At 40.3% G+C, this 19,278-nt stretch overlaps 1 protein-coding gene across 1 annotated transcript in view; it reads right to left on the bottom strand.

The window, feature by feature from the left end:
* aldh1l1 (aldehyde dehydrogenase 1 family, member L1) overlaps nucleotides 1–10,078 on the bottom strand; it is a 34,300-nt gene extending 24,222 nt beyond the window's left edge. The window contains exons 1-6 of the mRNA XM_040003201.1: nucleotides 9,949–10,078; nucleotides 8,477–8,622; nucleotides 3,260–3,494; nucleotides 3,008–3,173; nucleotides 1,448–1,549; nucleotides 142–231 (exon numbers count right to left, since the gene is read on the bottom strand). Coding sequence (XP_039859135.1) covers nucleotides 142–231; nucleotides 1,448–1,549; nucleotides 3,008–3,173; nucleotides 3,260–3,494; nucleotides 8,477–8,603 — 720 coding nt within the window. The 5' untranslated portion in view covers nucleotides 8,604–8,622; nucleotides 9,949–10,078. The remainder of the gene's footprint in view (nucleotides 1–141; nucleotides 232–1,447; nucleotides 1,550–3,007; nucleotides 3,174–3,259; nucleotides 3,495–8,476; nucleotides 8,623–9,948) is intronic.
* Nucleotides 10,079–19,278: the final 9,200 nt, after the last annotated feature.

Below are 19,278 nucleotides of genomic sequence, written 5' to 3'. Positions count from 1 at the left end.
CAGTTGCTCAGCATGTTTTGATTCTGCATGTCTGCGTGAGCCGTCGCTCTGATCCGGTTCAAATTCAGAAGTATTGTGTCAAACATTTTTTATTTAGTCGGCTGTACAGGATACAGACAGAAAGCATTAAGAAGCTGTTACCTGTCCATCGACCTCGGCCCAGGCTCCCGGCACTTTGTCGTTTCCTCTGATCCAGTTGTGGAGAGCCTCAGCAGACTGGTTCCAGTCAATCTGTTAGAAATTCAAACAGTCATCACTGCCAGTTCAAATCTAAATGCTTCACCACAGCGGCTCAGGAGGAGTGGGATGTCTGCTACTGAGCGTGTTGGTGGGTCGATTCCTCAGCCACTCCAGTCTGCCTGTCAAAGTACCCTAGGGTTGCACTGATGCATCCATGTGAGTGTGTGTACCACTGTAAGTACCAGTCCGTTTACCTTTTACATATTCTATCTACTGGATCCTTACACCACATGTCCTTCATGATGCAACCTCTTAAGGGATTTGCATGTCCTTCCTGTCTCAAAGTGGGACTGTGTGTTAGGTGAAAGTGTAAATCACTACAATGTAGGTAACATCCAGAAACTGTACTTTGTTCCTTGTATTGCAGCAGCAAGAAAAAGCTCACATTTTCAAAGGCAAAGGTTTGAATTGAAATGTTTCCCTCCACATGTACAGTGAACTGCTGGTTCATTGTACATGTGGCCTTGTGAGATGCATCCATTGCCACTGCCTTGGGAGTCGGTCCGAGTCTGGGTAATCTGATCTGATATTTCTAAAAGTATGTAGGAGAATTTTTTTAAGTAACAACAACTGAGTTAAAACTATCAAGAGAATGAGAAGTAATAATCACAGTGACTTTATATCCAAAGTGTTTGCATGTAATACCAAATTGTACCACAGGATGGTAATCTAACCTTTAATTAACGACGCAAAAGTACGCTTTCTTATTTACAACTATGGTTTTGGATAAGCCTCTTTACATCATGGTCAGTTGAAAGAATAGCAGCACACAGATTTATATGTGTATATATTCACAAAAGATATAATCAGAAGACAGATAAAGACGGCAGCGCTGAGATGAAGGATGTTAATTCAAGTCAGACTTTGACAGAACAGGAGAGACTGCTCATTTAAATGATGGAATTAATTTCTGCAGTTTTCACAGCAAAGCATCACAAAAAGTCATTTCTGCATTTTGTAAAATGTGCTATAAACGTATCAAGACCACATTATTATCAGCATAAGAAAAAAAACCCTTAATTTTAAGCTTAACTAAATATCCCATAAAATAAAATAATAATAATATAACTAATAATATTATAACTATAACTAAATAATATATAACTAATAATATTTGTAAATCGACGAACGAACGAACAGCAGTGACCGACACTCTGCATGTTTGTGTCTGTGGATGTAATGTGGCGTAGCTACACTTGTGTTTTACCTTGGCATTGTCCTTTTTTTGGATGCACTCATACGTGGCTCCCTCCGCTGGCTGTGTGATCTTCGGGGCCTTCCCCTCTGCAATCAGCCTCACAGCTTCCACCTGGAACCAGAAAAATGCAGTTCAAGCTGCGCTATCTTAAATTGCATGAGCTATCTTTCTGAACTTTGTCATCACAGTATTTACGATGTTGGGAAACTCGCAGCAGGCAAATCACAGGACACAGGCAGAATGATCAGTCACATAAAACACAGATAACCAACTCTATAAATATAATAAAACAAACTTCATTTCTGTTACAGGTTGTTTTTTCCAGCACTTCAAGGCGATCTTTAGCTTACCTTTAGCATAGCAAACTGTATTAAAACTTCACACCATTGCAAGAGAAAGCAATATGACTAGACTGATTCAAAGTATGTCCTGCAGCTACAGCATAATAATGATTTCACATTTAAATAAAAAACAGCTTTATGATCACCAGTTCATTTCATAACCAAGGAACTGACAGGATGGTGACCGTGGTCAAGATACACACTATATAAAAGATGAACATAGCCACCATGATGTCACCTATTGTTCAGTGAAGTCTGATTATGAAAACAAGCGCCATCAACCCCAAAAGGTCATGGCAGATGACGCTCCTCCTGGTTCTGCTGGAGGGTTCGTTCTGTTAAAACAGGAGGGAGTTTTTCTTCCCACTGTTGCAGATTGTTTGCCAATAGTGGGTAGTCTCCTTGGTTTTCTCTCTATTATTGTAGTGTTTTTACTTTATAATGTAATAAAAAGACCTTAAGGTGACTGTTGTTGTAATTTGGTGCTATCTAAAAAACTGAATTCAATAAAATTTGTCTAAATTCCTTTTATGCTGTAGAGCAGGGGTGTCAAACACAAGGCCCGGGTATCAGAGTCAGTCCTACAAATACTTCAATCTGGCCTCCTGAACGGCTTTGGAAGATATGACAGGCATATATACGATTTGCACTTTTCCTGTGTGGGCCTTGATGTAAAATGAGTTTCACATCCCTGTTCTGGAGCGACAGACCCAAGGGCCGATAACCTATAGATTTATGTTTTTTACAACCACAGAGTTTCCAAAGTACTGGCCATTAAAAAGAATGAGGGACAATGAATTTTTGCATCGGCATCACCTTTCAGATCAGGAAGTACGTACACAAAATATGTCTTATGACGATGCACTAGTCATTATTTTGCATGGACAGTGTTGCATTAAAGCCTTTACTTATATTTAAAACACAGGATAGCAGTGCCTCTGTGGCAGAATTAAGTATTACAAAATCTCTAATGCTAACATGAGCCACCAGGCAGCAGGTAGCTATTAAGAGGTAAAATAAAAGCATGTTAAGATGTAAGTGTGAGGATGAGGATCAAAACAAAGTTGTTTGGGAGAATGCATCCTATCATCTTTGTGGTAGAAGGCCTTGGTGAAGTGTTGCAGTCACATTAAACACAACTACCACACAATATATTGCACACCTTCCAATGTATGAAATTTGTTTACAATAAAAGTGTCTTTGTACCACACTTTCTTTCTTTACTTACTGTGCCTTTTACTCCCTCTGGGAAGAGAAATCTCTTGTAGATGGTGTTGACAGTGTCATTGGGTTCAACATCACACTCTCTCTGCAGCAGGATGGGACCAGTATCCAGTCCGTCATCAGCCCAGAACACTGTAAACCCGCCCTTTTTGTCACCGTGGATCAGTGTCCTGTGAAGACCGATACAGGAAGTGAAATAAAACAGCTGTCACTGTGTCTTGCTTCTCTTCAACTTGATCTCATGAACATCACTTACCAGTTGATAGCAGAGGCTCCCCTGTGGCGAGGCAGTAGGGATGGGTGGTAGATGATGGAGCCATGTCTTGGGTGGTCGATAACCTCCATAGGAATGAACTGGGAGCAGAAGGGCAGGACGTTGAGCTCCGCACCTGTAGCCTTGTATTGAGTCACCACCTCCTGAATAGCCTGGCCCTTGAGTCGCCAGCGGGGGAACTTAAAGACAGGCACGCCATCCTTCTCCGCTTCTGTGGCTGATAAATGATAAAATAACACAATAAATGAGAAAAGCTGCACATCCTGCAACAGTTCTGTTTTCTTTTTCATGTACTGCAGTTATGTCTGTATTTCTATAAATACAGACATAATAAATATATTATATATATATATATAAATTCTGACATGTAGAACTACCCCCTGTGATGTCAAATTTTACAAGTCAGAATTTTCCCATTTGCTAAGGCTTTACATGTTTACATGGGTCGGCTTCCAAAAGCAAGCATACAGGAAAATGCCAGAGTAAAGGAGCACAGAGAAGAGTCTGGAATTCACAGGTGTATATTATACAAATTCACTGGACTCATACAGCGCTTTGCTACTTGAACACTTTAGACAATATGCCTCATTTACCCATTCATTCAAGTACTCTGGGCCTAAGTGCATTCTATCTAACATTCACACTGCAGTGAAAACATTGGAGAGCAATTTGCAATTCAGTATCTTACCCACGGATACTTTGGCGTGCAGTTTTGAGAAACCAGGTTCCCTCCTCAGCTACGGCCATCCCAAAATGTAAACAGCCCGCTGGCTGGACTAAAACTTGTGTGTTTCTGTGACATTGTTCAAATAGTGGAAATCTGATAGGCTATCAACATAGCGTTCAAATAGCAGAATATGGCTTCAATCCATCGACCTCTGGATTATGGGCCCAGCATGCAGTGGTAACTTTCTGTATTACATTGTATATAATGTGTATTCTGTCTGTGTCGTTATTAAGGATCTGGAATTATAACCCACACAAAGGAAGAGGTGAAAAATATAAAAAATAAAATAAAAATAAAGTTGCTATGTCGCATGTCATAACAATTTCTATAGGGATGGGGTTTTGTGGGAATGACAGTATAAGAGAAATTGCAGAGAGGCATGTAAAACTCTGCACCCTGGCCCCAACTCTAGTCACATTTTTTTTGGGGGGGGGAGGGTCATAAATTTGGCCAGATTTGTTGAAATGAGAGCTGCTCCATCCAAAGTGGGATGGTCAATGTCCCAACAAGATCAGATTTTCCCCAGAAAGTTTCCGAATGAGTCCATTCCTTTTTGGGGAGCTAATCAGACAGCCAGTTAGGGAGTGGCTGTTTTGTTAAGTGTTGCCTGTGGATGACTTCACAACCTCACCTGAAATAGTGACCTCATCTGATAATTTCTCAAGATACTAAACTATGTTTGTGTTGTTCTTGTTTTGTTTTTCTAATGGAATAATCTGACAAACAATGTGGCCTTCTGTGTGGTAAAAACTTTCCAAGAATTTTGTGCTTCAGTTTTGGTAAGTGGATTTCTAGCATTTCTTTTTAAATATTTTACTTAGCATTAATTAGCAGATGTCTATGACAGTCCTTTATTTCTGCACAGACTGTAATAACACCTGGACAATATCTGATCACGACCAGTGATGCCGGTAACGCGTTGCTTAGTAACGCGTTACTCCGAATATGACCACTTTTTCAGTAACGACTAATCTAACGCGTTACTATTTCCATAACAGTAGTCAGATTAAAGTTACTTGTCCAAACCACTGTGCGTTACTATTTTTTTTAAGCAAAAAGATTTGGTTTCTTCTTTTCGTCTCAGCGGATGACAAACGCATACGTGTCGTGAAACGTCACATAAGCGACAGGTCACGTTTCCCGCTCACAAGCAGCCAGCGACGTAAAAAAGTGTAAACAACAATGGAGGGAGAGAGATGTTCGTTCTTTAGCTGGAAATATGGTCACTATTTTGAGTTTCTGTTAACTAAAGATTTAAATATTAAGGTTCGTTGTACACTCTGTGTTGGCGAAAAAGTGTTATCTACCTTCAAAAACACTACGTCAAACTTAAAGAAACATTTGGAGTCGCAGCACAGCACAGTCAAACTCACAGAGAGAGTCCCACCAAGTGGTCCGAAGCAGAGAGCCGTGACTTCCGCAGAAGGTCCTACACCCCCCAAACAACAAAAGTTGGACTTTGGTGCAAAACCAGTAAGTGATGAAGAATTGAAGAAGTTGGTCGCGCAGTATATTGTAGAAGAAATGCTACCTATAAACACTGTTGACTCGCCCTCGTTTCGTGCCATAATAAAAAAGATCCCTACTTCTGTTAATGCCAAGCTGCCTCACCGAACGACTTTTACTTCTTACTTGGAGAAGGAGTTTACAGAAATGGAGAGAAATTTGAAGGCCACACTGAATGAGATTGACTTTGTTTCAACTACCGCGGATATTTGGACTGCTAACAACAGAAGCTATATGGGAGTAATGCTCCACTGGATCAGTAGAACCACATTAGAGCGTCACAAGGTTGCATTAGCATGTAGGCGAATTCGTGGTAGACACACGTATGATGTCATTGGTACAGAAATCGAAAACATCCACTCCTCTTATGGATTACTCAACAAAGTAGTTGCAACAGTTACTGATAATGGATCCAACTTTGTTAAGGCGTTTCAAGTTTATCATCCTGTCACGGAGTCCGATGATGAGACGGAGGAGGAAGAGTCCAGCCCCAAAGACGATGATGTCACTTTTTCTGATCTGTCAGAAATCCTCTCGGCTGAGAATGAAAGTGATGGTCAGCTGTCTTCCCCGCACGCAGGTGTGCTTCGCACACCATCAACATAATTTGCACACGTGATGTGGAGAAACATTTAACAACCAATGCAGAGAGCAGGGCTGTGTATAGGAGCAGCACAGCAAAATGCACAGCTCTTTGGACCAAATCGAGTAGATCTACACTTGCATCAGAAACAGTGGAAGAAATCAGCAAAAGAAAGCTCCTAATACCAACATCCACAAGGTGGAATTCCTTTTTTGATGCTGTAAAGAGAATTGCAGAAATCCCCATGGGTGAGCTGAATACTCTGTGCACAAAGCTAGGACTGAAGTGCTTCAAAGATCAAGAATACCAGTTCCTGCATGAGTACTGCATGGCCATGAAACCTCTGACTGCAGCACTGGACATTTTACAAGGCGACTGTCCATATGGAACTTTACTACCAACACTTGAAGTTCTGATGCAGAAGACCCAGGCTGTGAAAGATGACCTCTCCAGGATGACTGCAGGCCTTCCAGATGCCATTGTACAGGTACGCTCTATCTTGAAATTAGTCAGATTTTTTGCTTCATACAATTCACAAACATGGAACAGAATATTAATTATCATTGAAAAATAAGATTAAAACAATTAAAATGTTTACAAGTAACCTAAAACAAAATAAATCCATAATACTGATCTCATATTAGGCATGGTTTGCAAATAATTCAATAACATAATAAATTGTAGGCATAAAAATATCAATTATGTTTTTTAGGCTATTCAGACTCATTTCGCCGGTGTGCTGGATGACAAAGATGCCCTTCTTGCAGCTGCCAGTTGTCCAAAATTCAAACTCCGATGGCTGAGAGATGCAGGAAGGAGGGAGCGAGTAAAACAGCTTCTGACAGCAGAGTGTTGCACCACTGCTCCTCTGGCAAAAAACCCTGCCAGTGTGCCCAGTGCTACTACATCTAGCAGCCAAGGTGAGATGGACTTTTTCACTTTTGAGGCAGAGCCAGAGGAGGAGACCTATTCTGCAGAAAAAGAAGTCATGGACTACCTGATGTCAGGCTACGACCTTCAGATTCTGCATAAATTTTCAAGCATAAAGACAATTTTTTTAAAGTATAACACTCCAACCCCATCAAGTGCTCCTGTGGAGCGACTTTTTAGTCTGGGAGGTTTGGTGCTCACGCCTAAAAGAAATCGACTTTCTGACAAAAGGTTTGAGAAGCTTCTGTTAATGAGGTACAACCACTGGTTTACTCGCTCCACTCTACTGTTTCCCCCATAACATGCGATGACAACATATACTGAAAAAACAGAGAATGGGGAATCCAATTTAAATAATTCAATTACTTGTAAATAGTTAAGTTTATCAAAGTCACTTAATAAACTTATTAAAGTTTTCAAGTTGATTAACTTAAAACAATTACCTGCAAGGAAGTAAGGCAATTTAAGTTGGACCTGCAGTCTCTTTTTTTTTTTTTTTTTTTTTTATAAGATTAGTCCAAAGTTACAAAAGCGGACAATAGTGCTTACATGTGGATGGTATAAAAAGTATCTTAAGGGAAGTCAAGAAAGACTCTTTGTTTGTTTGTTTGTTTTTTTATAAAAAGTATTTATGTTAAGTGAAGTAACAAAACTGTCTTTATTTTCATACAAAAAAGTATTTCTGTCAGGAAAAAAGTTAAGTTCAACTTCAAATGTCAGGAGATATATTGTTGACATTACTGTTAAAATACACTTCCAATAAAGTGAGTATTGGCAAAATCGGTTGATGTTTTTATGTTGAGGCAGTGGGGAGTGTTATTGGCAGCTTCTGAAAGTAACTAATAAAGTAACTAGTAATCTAACTTAGTTACTTTAAAAATAAAGTAATCAGTAAAGTAACTAAGTTACTTTTGGAAGGAGTAATCAGTAGTCCGTAATATATTACTTTTTCAAAGTAACTGTGGCAACACTGATCACGACACGATTCTGAGCACTTCCAAATGTGGGCTAGTGGTTATGTTTCTGTTTTTATTATAGTGTACAGCATGTATAGTCATTTGTAAGCAAACCTTACTGGTGTGTATATGCAGTCAAGCAAAGTCTAATTCATTTCCAGTTGTTCCTTATTCTTCTGCAGTGATGTAAATCAGTTACAGATATTTTACTGCTCTGATATGAAAATGCATTCATTTGATACTTTCACTGATAAAGAAAACACAACACACTGCAATCAACAATGCAAGTTTGATGACCGAGCTGCAGAGATAAAACCAGTGGCCCGATTTCAAGTCACAGTTTCATTTGACACCATCATCAGTTTATTCCTAGCAGATGTGCAAAAAAAAAATGCTTGCTTGGAAAGTCACTTTCAGCATTGCTTCGGTGACAGGAGAAAGGCAGTATTCCCCATTAATATTCCCATTAAAATGGTGTTGACGTTGTGAGTTCTTACCCAGTGGATCTGCCTTGCCATCCTTGTCAGGGATTGTGAAGACTCCTACAATGGTGTGCCCATCCTTCCTTAGCTCCTTGTACACTTCCTGGCCAAACAGACTCTGACCAATCACTGCAATCCTCATCCTGACGCCTTTATGTGTTCTTGAGTGGCAGACATGTGCACGCAGAAAAATGAAATTGAATGGGATTTTCACATTATTCATTGCATTAGAGATGGACTGAACAGATTCCTATTAAACAAACATTTTTGCCATCATACAACAGCAGTTTTGAGTGGACCATTTAGTGTTAGAATTTCAGTCATGTTTTTTTTCTTTTGTTTTACTTATTAGGAAGGTGCTGATTTGTTCATAGTCAGTTTCTAGCCTTCAGTTTGTCCCTCTGTGAACCTGTTTGCATACAGCAAGATGCATTGTTTTAATTAACCTCCTCTTGGTGAAATAAATAGGATGGCCAAAATAATGGAAACACTTTTCAATATGATGTAGAATGGTTCAACAGCATGATAAACTAAAGCCTCCACAGAAACCAGAAGCATTGTTTCTAACCACCACTGCTTCATCATGCAGCTGCTGGACTTTACACACACATTAAAACACACCACTCCTGTTTTGGCTTACTTACACTTTCTCAGTCCCTCTCAGTTATAAACCAAAGGCTCTAGAACAGTCTATCCCACATAAAGTCCAGTGCAGCAATTTGTGATTTTCATAATGTTTTTGCATTTCTCACATAGTCTTATGCAATTTCTAGATATCGTAACTATCTGTGTTGTTTAGTTTGCTATATTAAGTGACTAAAAGTACTATGAAGAACACCCTGATGGCTTTTAATATGCTCTATAAATAAAAATGACTTCACTGCTTTAGTCTTAGCTGTTGTTGTACTGTCTGCACTTGTTGTACTGTCAGCTGAGTGCATGTTACACATTAGTATCGTTACTTATTTTCTGTGACATCTAAAAAGTATTGCACACACAAGAAATGTCAATGAATCCAAAGTTGTAGTAACTTTATAACTGGATTCCTATCAGTAACTATTAGCAGCCTAGTTTGTCCGTGTTTGTGTTCATATATAGACTTGTGTCAGTGCAACTCGATCATTACGCTGCACAGTATTGTACAACTCAGTAATCACTACTCTGACAGTTTATTGACTTTGAGCTGAAAGGGCGGGGCATGGAGGATTGCCTCGGGTGTTGACCAATCAAATCGCAGAAGAGTTGAACACTTGCGAGACAACTTCAGACAGCTGAAGTGAAGAGCACACATGCGTTCATCAGAATAAACAGAGTGCTGTGCAGACTGTTACAGTACGTGCAATCAAACTGCAGCTCTCAGCAGCGTCTGTACTACTTTATTATTACACAGTTTTTAACATGCGTGTGAGTGGCGAGAGGCCAATCAGCTGAGTGCACTCTGAGTCTGAAGAGTCTGAAAAACTAAGAGTAAATCCTGCTTCACTTACCGCTGCCTGCAGACCCAGCGCTTCTCTGCTTGCTTGAAAGAGCGACCGAAGGCAAAGCGTCGCTTTTAATTTCCTCCCTTCACACTCCAGCGACCCATTTACATAACATGCACACACAGCAGAGTGATTGGACAGGGGCTGATAATGAGGTTGCGGGGCAGCCAATCAGCTGCCGCTTTCTGTGACGGGCCCTATTCACAAACTGAGAAACGTCAACTATGACAGACCAGCACACGCTTCAATTATAACGCAAGTGTTCGGCCTGCAGCTGAGCACTGAGGTAACTTCACTTTTGTAAAGCTCCAAAAGTGTCCACAGGAGAAATGCCTTAAACTCGTTTAGCTTGCTTTGGTTGTTTAGAAACCTCCAGTCTCCCAAAACATTTCTGTGTATTTAAATCAACACATCAGCCAATCAGCCCAGCAACTATAAATACATGCAGCATAACCACCAACCTGACTGTATAAACAGGGTACAAAATGTCACAAAACATAACTCACTAACTTTAACTGATCTGCTGCGTTGTTGTACGGGAGTAATACTTGTTTTCAGTTGTCCAGGAAGTATATCATACAGGTACTAAAGTATATTACATTATTATGAAATGCTGTACTTATTAAAGGGGAGGAAGGAGAAAAGCACTGAGCTGCACTCTTCTAATGCTGCATTTTGTCATTTGAGGCCTTGGAGTACAAGCATTAGAAGAAGCCCATATATTTCTTTCTTCATTTGTTAAGTTGATTTTGAAACTTTCATGATGATGCTGATCATTCAATTTATTATATAAAAGCGACAGTTTAACATAGTTCCAGTATGAAGAAGTGCTGCACATAGAGCTTTTGGCTATTTCTAATTTCTGACCCTTGTCCAATGTTGTGGTTTTATATTCACAATGAAAAAACTAAATTCATAGCATTCATTTACATTATATACATAATATACAATAAATATAATATATACACACAGTGTAAATGTAGTGTAAGAAAGATGGAGGGATCTCAGTCCCTCTCAGTTATACAACAAAGGCTCCGTAATAGAAATAAGTGTAATAAATAATTATTTCCAAAAGTATGAATAATTAGAAAAGTACAGCATAATGAATTAAAATGACTGCAGCTCTGAGTTATTTTTAACCAGCCTTCGATGTTTATATGTACATTTAATATATGTTATCAACTGGGTTTCAGTTGGAAGTGCGTTCCATGGATGATAAGCCATTGTGCTGGTTGACAGACTTTAGATTTAATTTATTTAGATTTCACAGCTGCCATTCACTACACTCTTTGTAATGCGATTACTGTCCTGCCCTTGAATATGTCTAGAAAGATAATCTGGGGCAAGAATATTTATACATTTGAAAAATAAATTAAGAAAACAGAAATAAATTAAAACGAAGTAAATTATTTTCTTTAAAATATGATAAGGACTCTGCAGAACTGGCTTTGGCTTGATTTTATAAAGATGTCAGATTCTTAGTTATATACGGTGATGCTCGTGACCAAACTGTTGTACAAAATAAAAAATGAGGAAATATTGTGGAATCAACGAATAACTGAGCTGCTGAAGTGGGTGTAATCTAATTAACTTGGATCAGTCTTAAAATCTTCTTCACATGTTTATCAAATTGGAGGATCTAAAATAATTTGTAACAAAGTATATATTAGTAAAAACTCCTCTATTCGTCAGTCCTTCACTTGGTTTTGAAATCTTTACGCTGATGCTGATTGTTGTTTGAAACTGGTTTCTAATTCCTGTCCATCAGGGATTCACAGAAAGACGAGCACACTAACAAATGTGGGAGCTGATAAGCTCTTTGTTGAAAGGTCAAAGGGCAGCAAGGTCAAAATGTGTGAGTCATTAAAACAATATTCTGTACATACCTTCTGCACCCACCCCTACATCATTTAGAGCATTATTCACATTACTTTCAAGCATTGCTGACGCACTCATTGCACTTCCTTCTGTATCTTATGTAAAGCAGCAACATCAGACTGAAAATGCTCAACTTTACAGGATTAAACAGAATGTTTAGATCGTGGGACAACAAACAAACAGATTGAGCCTCTGTGTAGAGTGCTGGTGCCAGCGCAGGCAGCTGTAGACACCTGCTGTCTGCTTCAGCTCATTTCTGCTAATTTGAGCTCAGTTCAGTACATTTTTATTGATGTTGTTTGGAGATATTTTTTCAACGAGGGACTATGTTGTGTTTTTGCATCTTATCTGAAAAGCTTCATAACAGTTTCCTATATTCATTCTGACGAGTTTTTCTGAATGTGAAGAGTCAAAGGTCAGTAACCGGATCAAAGACAGTTAGGCCTTGATAACTGCTCGGATGTTGACTAATACATTTCAAACAAAGTCAAATTCTGGGAACGAGACTGCAGTGAGAGCTGGATCTTTCCTTTGCTCTGCAAAAATACTCTACATTTATTATTCATCTAAGCAACTCCAGGCATAATCTGCACTGATCCATGGCCGAATATAAAATACCATTTAATTATTGACTGCCCGCCACATGACTTTTTTTAAACTCTGACTGCTAGCTCTGTGTGTGTGTCTGCTTCAGTCTAACGTGAACTTGTTGGTTCTGGTCCTCAGGAGTCACTGAAGTTAATGATCTACTTTGTATACAGTAACCTGACCATCACACCAGCTCTACAGACTCAGTGGTTGGATGGCTTTTTCACTATTTTTCTGTGTGCTTTGTGTGTGTGTGTGTGTGTACTCATGTTGTGGGGACATGAATCTGTTTACACAGTCACGCTCTGTGGACACAGAGAAGCAATTGCCCATGAAGTTAATAATTACATTTCCAGATAAAGTTGGTTAAAGTTACTGTGAGGTCAGGTTTAGCAGGTTTACCATCCCAAACTAAAACGTCTGGGTGCATGAATTCAGTAAAACGTAGCAGAGGTGTGTAATGTGAAGAGGGATCGATCGGGTAGTGAGGCGTGTTGGATGTCAAGTTTTCAGCTTCATGAAGGAGGCTCTCTTCTCCCTGCTTAGGCAGCCGTAATAGCTTAAAGCTACTTGTAATGTCCTCTCTTCAAAAATGTAGTAAATTTAGTGAAGCTTTCTAGCTGTGACTTTATGTACAAAAGATCTGTCTGTTGTGTTGAAGAGATTACTGCAGAAGCTGAGCTTTGATGGGCGAATGACCGCACCATCAGTTAACCAGGCAGGCCGTCGAAAACACATTCTTATTGTAATGAAGGCTTGTGAAATGGCAAATGTGGGTAGTGTCGTCATCCCCTCATGTTCTATCTCTGCTGTCCGTCTCTGTGGGCTGGGGATGTGGCCAACACCTTGAACTGTGACTTCATTAAAACTCTGCTTCTGTGGCCTATCTTTAAGCTCTCTCTGCATGTCTGATTCACTGCCCGAGTATCATTCTCTACATGGCTTTATAGCCTTTCAAGAGTAGAACTGAACAGTCCTAAATCTTTATTGAGAATTTAGCTCCCAGGCTTTCAGCTCTCTTCTCCTAAATGTGCATCTCAGCACCCAGATTTGGGAAACATCAGTAATTCACTCAATAGGTTTAACAGTCTGTACTTTAGCACTCAATAATGTAGCGCCTGTGAAATGCAGATATGCTCCACCTGTCAATCCTTTTCATTGAATCAATGATCATATGCACGGCCACAAATGAGCGTGCGGGAAAGCTGAATGGAGGAGTTATTAAACTTTCTCATAAAAGAATAAATAACATCCTACTTTTCTGGACTGATTAGCAGTAATAAGCACCATCCAAGTATCCTGCTTAGCACCACCGCTTCATCCTGCTCAGTTTGTTTTTCCTGTCATGTCATCTGCTGAATGTGAAAAATGCCTCGGTGTCAGGTCACAGTTCAACCTGTTTCCTCTCAAGTGTCTCATCCACTTCTTTTTTCTGAATTTTATCTGATTTCCACGACAGATCTCCTTGATATAGTTTCTCATATGCATACATTATGCTACCAAACTGACTTTATTCCTAGATTTCTTATTGATAGCTATCATTCTCTCAATAGATTTCTCAAGAAAGCTGTCACTCAGCTTTCTCGCCAGCTGACTGTAATTTTAAAGAGTTCCTAAAATGAAAACACAACGTGGCCTGTTGGGCCACATGTTTCCAAAAAAAGGAAGTAATCTAGTAATGTTACAACAGCCAAAAAATGCCGTTTGTCAGCTGAATTTGGTTATGCAGAAAAAAAAGATTTTCCTTATTCTCAAGCTGATGCAAAATCTATATTAAAAAAAGGGAATTAGAGCTAAGTGGACACACAATAGGAATCTGATTGGTCTATTTTTCCTATTTATTCCCATAACACAAAGTAGATTCAAACTACTGTGGTCTCCTTTTTGAGGTTATGGGACAGTGTGAGACTGATGGCATGAAGCGGCTCGTGTAAGTGTTCTGGTACTTTTGTGCTTATAGAGTGCACACTTTTTTTGCACAAAATTTTGTTCTATACACAAATTTCTTTTGTGTTGGGAAAAAGGAGAAAATGCCACAGAAATTCTAGAAATGTACCTAGGCCGTTTCATTAATTTATTAATGTATTTAACTGATTTGGTTTTGATTGCTTTGGCCTTAAAGTTTGCTCTATGGATATTTTAAACATAAAAACTCCAAATCAACAGACCTCTTGTGTTCTTTTTCAAACACAAGGGGGCAGCACTCTATCACAGAACAGGTTAGAGAAAACTATAGTAAAGGGTCAAAGGGTTCTGAGATATTTGACTGAGTATATGATTGTGTACTACAGAGTGTTTGGAGCACCAAAGAAATTTTGGGCTGTTATACTTTCTTGGTCACAGAATATCCTAAGAACAAAAGCAAAAGTGTGGCAGTGCTACATTAATAATGAAAATAAAAACACAATAAAAGATTAATCAGTCTCTGAGCTGATACTTCATCAGATATTCTATAGAAAGCAACACATCTTGTCAGGTGAGACAGAAAGTGCTTGAGCTGAATATAAAATTAATTCTAATTAATTCCAGCCCTGGGTGGAGTTTCTCCATTGGTGCAGTCCTTCCTACTCCTGCTATGCATTTGGTAATCAAGTGGTAGGCATTACAAGCCTGGAGGTTTCATTTCATTTTGTAGCATTTTGTCCCGTGCATCCTGAAGAAGGAGCCCGCCAGTAAATGTGGGGATACTGGTAGATGGGTCAAACAGTAATGATGTTCCTCACACGCAGCTTCCTGCAACAGTACGCTTCGGCAATGACAGTTTGTCATGCAAGCTTTGAACGACTGAGGAGTAGATCAAAATCTCCTGCGTGACCAGTCGGCTCTCCAATTTCAAATCTCAATTAACACACTCTCCTTGGCGTATCAGTAACTGCACGAAATGGTCAACTATACACCAGGAGTATACTTCGGATTGAGGCAATTTATCTTTGGCTTTCTGGAAATCACTTGGTAATTTCTAAGTAATCACTAAGAAATCAGTAAGTACCTGGAGTTTTTTGTCTTTTCTGCTCAGACTATATTTATGGTGGGAGAGACAGAGGAGTTTGTTTTGCCTGTCTAACTGTTTAAAATCTGCTGTACCTCCAACCAATCCAACCACTTATCCAGCAATATACCCTCAACCTGATTTATTACTGGTGCCACCTGAATAATGCCATTAAGCCACCTTTACAATCTCTGCTGCCCAGAGAGAGAAGCCATGGAAACCTACAAGGATTTACGTACTGCTGGGATAATCCAACCGTCTTGATGCAGGCTTCTTCTTTTTTGTTGAAAAGGACAAGATGTTGTAACGATGTATCGATTACTGAGGATTAAATTAGATCGCTGTAAAGAGCAAATAACCCACCATTACCTGCTTTTGAGGCTTCACATGGAGTTTCCATCTTCAGTAAGCTTGATTTACAAAATGCTTACCATTGTGTATGCATAATAGAAGATTGTGTGACTTGAGTGGAAAACTGCTTTCAGTGTTCCTTTGGGGCACTTTGAGGGGACTGTTATGTCCTGTGGCATAGCTTATGCTCTAGCAGTTTTCCAACCATTAGTAAGTGATGCATTGAGATTTTCTTCACATTTTTGTGTTTGTCTGTTCTCAAAAAACATCAGGTTGAGTGGGTTCTGTATGAAATGAGAAAAGTGAGTTTTGCATGCCAACTGTGTCTTTCCTAGAATACACTCTTCAGAGTGAGTGGAGGAAGACCAGCCCAGAGTGTTCTAACGGCCCACTCCTACTTGCCACAAAGAACTACAAAAATTTCTGGGGTTTCTACAAAGCCAAGTCACATCCCTTTTGACTTATTTGACTGCTATCTCAAGGGCTTGGAATGGAGTTCAGTTGAACTGCAGAGTTCCAAAAAGTGCATGTCACAGCACAGCACCAGTTCTGGTCCCAACTATTCTGCTCAAACAGCTTTTGGTTAAGCTTGACACTTATTACTCCAGGGTGGCTGAGTACTTTCACAATGCCATGGAACACAAGGTATACTACATCCTTGTACCTTCCTTTCCCGTTCTCATAATTCCTCTGACATTTCAGAGCACACAAGTAATGCAACAAGAAGTGTAATAAACTACTTTCTTCAGGATATAAATAAGTAAATTAATGTAGTGCTTTTGTGAAAAGTAATGGTACGAGGATAGGTTTTAAGGATATAATTCATCCACTGTTATCTTCTTCTATGCCTTGTGCTAACAGTGCAGAGCAGCTACCTGAACGCTACTCCTATAGAGATTGAGATCAATTGTTAAGAACTTTCCTTCTTCACTGTGTATTACTCTGGATCCTGTAGTGCCTCTGAAAAAGAAAGCCTCAAATCAGAAGTACTTTACTCCCTGATATAACTCTCAAATGCACACCTTAAAGCAGATGATTTGTAAGCTGGAGAGGAAGATCAATTTAGAAGATCATCATTTAGCCTGGAAGTATACAATAGAATAGAATAGAATAGAACTTTATTAATCCCTGGAGAGGTCCTTTTAGGGAAATTAGGATTCCAGCAGCACAACATCAGTTTACATTAAATACAAAACAAACAAGCAGAAACCCCCCAAAAGGTACAAATAATTAAAAACAAAATATCAACAGCAGTAAGAATTTAAAAAGCTAACAATTAAAGGAAGTCCAGCAATTAAAGTGTGAACAATGGCAATGTCTGTCTATTTTGTTTGGTTTATTGCAGTTGGTTGACATCATTCACCCCTCTCCTCAGCCTGCTACTCCTCTGACTCTCCCCAAGTCCCAAGTTGTACAGTTTGATGGCTCAGGGTACAAAGGAGTTTTTAGTCCTTAGTTCAGTTTTAGTCCTTAGTTCAGTTCCTTGATCATGGTCAAGGAACTGAACCTGCAGGGAACAACCCCTCTCGTCCACTGGGAGAAACCCCAACGTACAGGCAGCAAGCCGAGGGGATACTAGGATACCCATTGCAGCCTGCCGCCTCTCACCGAGGCCAACTGCAGACTGAGACAGAGTCCAATCCCTTTTCAGAAGACTGGTTCAAGAGCTCAAGCCATGCACTGAGGTGAGCCACACTATATCTAGCAGTACCTCTCAACCTCACCCACTAACTCAGGCTCCTTCCTGTCAGTCTTGGTAGCCAGGAATCAGTCCGCTAGGGCCTCCGCTCCTGGCTGCTGCCTGGGACACGATGCACCCGACCCTATGGTGCCCCCTTTTCGAGGTGTACCCAGCTGGGCCCCATGGACGAAGGCCCGGACACCAAACTCCTGCTCTCGAGCCCTCCTTAGGCCTGGCTCCAGGGCGGGGCCCCGGTAACCTTATCCCAGGGCAGGCTGAACTGTTCCCTTTATGTTCTACTCATAGGGGCCTTCTGAATCGCTTTTTGTCTGGTCCCTCAACCAGGACCAATTTGTCATGGGAGACCCTACCAGGGAGCAAATGCCCTCAGACAACATAGGCCTGGGATCCCTGGGACACACAAACCTCTCCACCACCACCATTACTTAAAGAGCCATCAGTTGACCAAGCTCTTAGCTAATTATAGGCCAAGGTCCAAATAACTACTCTTGAAAGAGTACCTGTAAAACAACTTACTGATCATCTAGATGTCCGTATAGCAATAAGTCGGACTCATTCCCGGTGGGTGATGGGCTCTGCCAGGGCTGCCCATTTCACTGGTTCTGTTCACAATTTTTATGGACAGAATTTCTGGGTGTAGCTAGGAAGCTGAAGGCTTTCACTTGGGTGGTCTCAGGATCTCATCTCTGCTTTTCGTGGATGATGTGGTTCTGTTGGCTTCATCGGGTGATGGCCTCCAGCTTGCACTGGAATGGTTTGCTCCTGAGTGTGAAGCGGTGGGAATGAGAATCAGCACCTCCAAATCTGAGGCCGTGGTCCTCAGATTTGTGGTGGAGGTGTAGTGTAGCTGACCTGGAGGTGTAGTGCACACTCCAGGTCAGATTCGAGTTCCTGCCCCAAGTAGAGGAGTTTAAGTATCTCAGGGTCTTGTTCACGAGTGACGGGAGAAGGGGGCGGGAGATCGGCAGACGAATTGGTGCTGCGGCTGTAGTGACGCGGACGCTGCACTGGTTCATCATGGTGAAGAGAGAGCTGAGTGTAAAAGCGAAGCTCTCAATTTACTGTTTGTTCAACGTCCCTACCCTCACCTATGGTCACGAGCTGTGGGTAGTGAGGATACAAGCAGCAGAAATCAGCTTCCTCTGAAGGGTGGCTGTCCTCTCCCTCAGAGATAGGGTGAGAAGTTCAGCTTTCTCTTCTGTGGAACCATTTTCCAGTTTGGATTCAGGAGACAGATACTCTTCCTGCTTTTAACATTAGGCTTCAAATTTTCTTTTTAATAAAGCATATAGTTAGGGCTGGATCAGGTGACCCTGAATCCTCCCTTAGTTACTCTGCAATAGGTTTATTTATTATTAATCTCTGGCTCTCTTTAACTTTGTGTCTTCCTTTCATTACCCCCAACTGGTTGGGGCAATTGGTTGTCCCTCCCTGATCCTGGTTCTGCTGGAGGTTTCTTCCTGTTAAAAAGGAGTTTTTCCGTCCCACTGCTGAAAAACTACATGCTCATAGGGGCTCATAGGGGCTCATAGGGGCTCATAGGGGATTGCTGTAATTTTCTCTGTTGTTTTTGTATTATTGTAGGGTCTTTACCTCACAATATAAAGCACATTGAGGCAACTGTTGTTGCGATTTGGGACTATTTAAATAAAGCTGAACTGAATTGAATTGAACTAGTTATGTTATTACTTTTTTTAATATGACCCCAGATGTGTTTCTCAGTAACTACATTAGAGGTGTGTAAATATTCAGAGGATATTGGTGAAATATGTCCCTTTTTTTTAAACTCAAACAGAGCAATCATCTGATCCGTGTTATTGGTTGTGTT

The sequence above is a fragment of the Simochromis diagramma genome, unplaced genomic scaffold (genome assembly GCF_900408965.1).
Source record: "Simochromis diagramma unplaced genomic scaffold, fSimDia1.1 OVJJ01000646.1, whole genome shotgun sequence".
NCBI classification, from domain to species: Eukaryota; Metazoa; Chordata; class Actinopteri; order Cichliformes; family Cichlidae; genus Simochromis; species Simochromis diagramma.
Note: the sequence above shows the minus strand (reverse complement) of the source record. Positions and strands in the feature narration are given on the sequence as shown.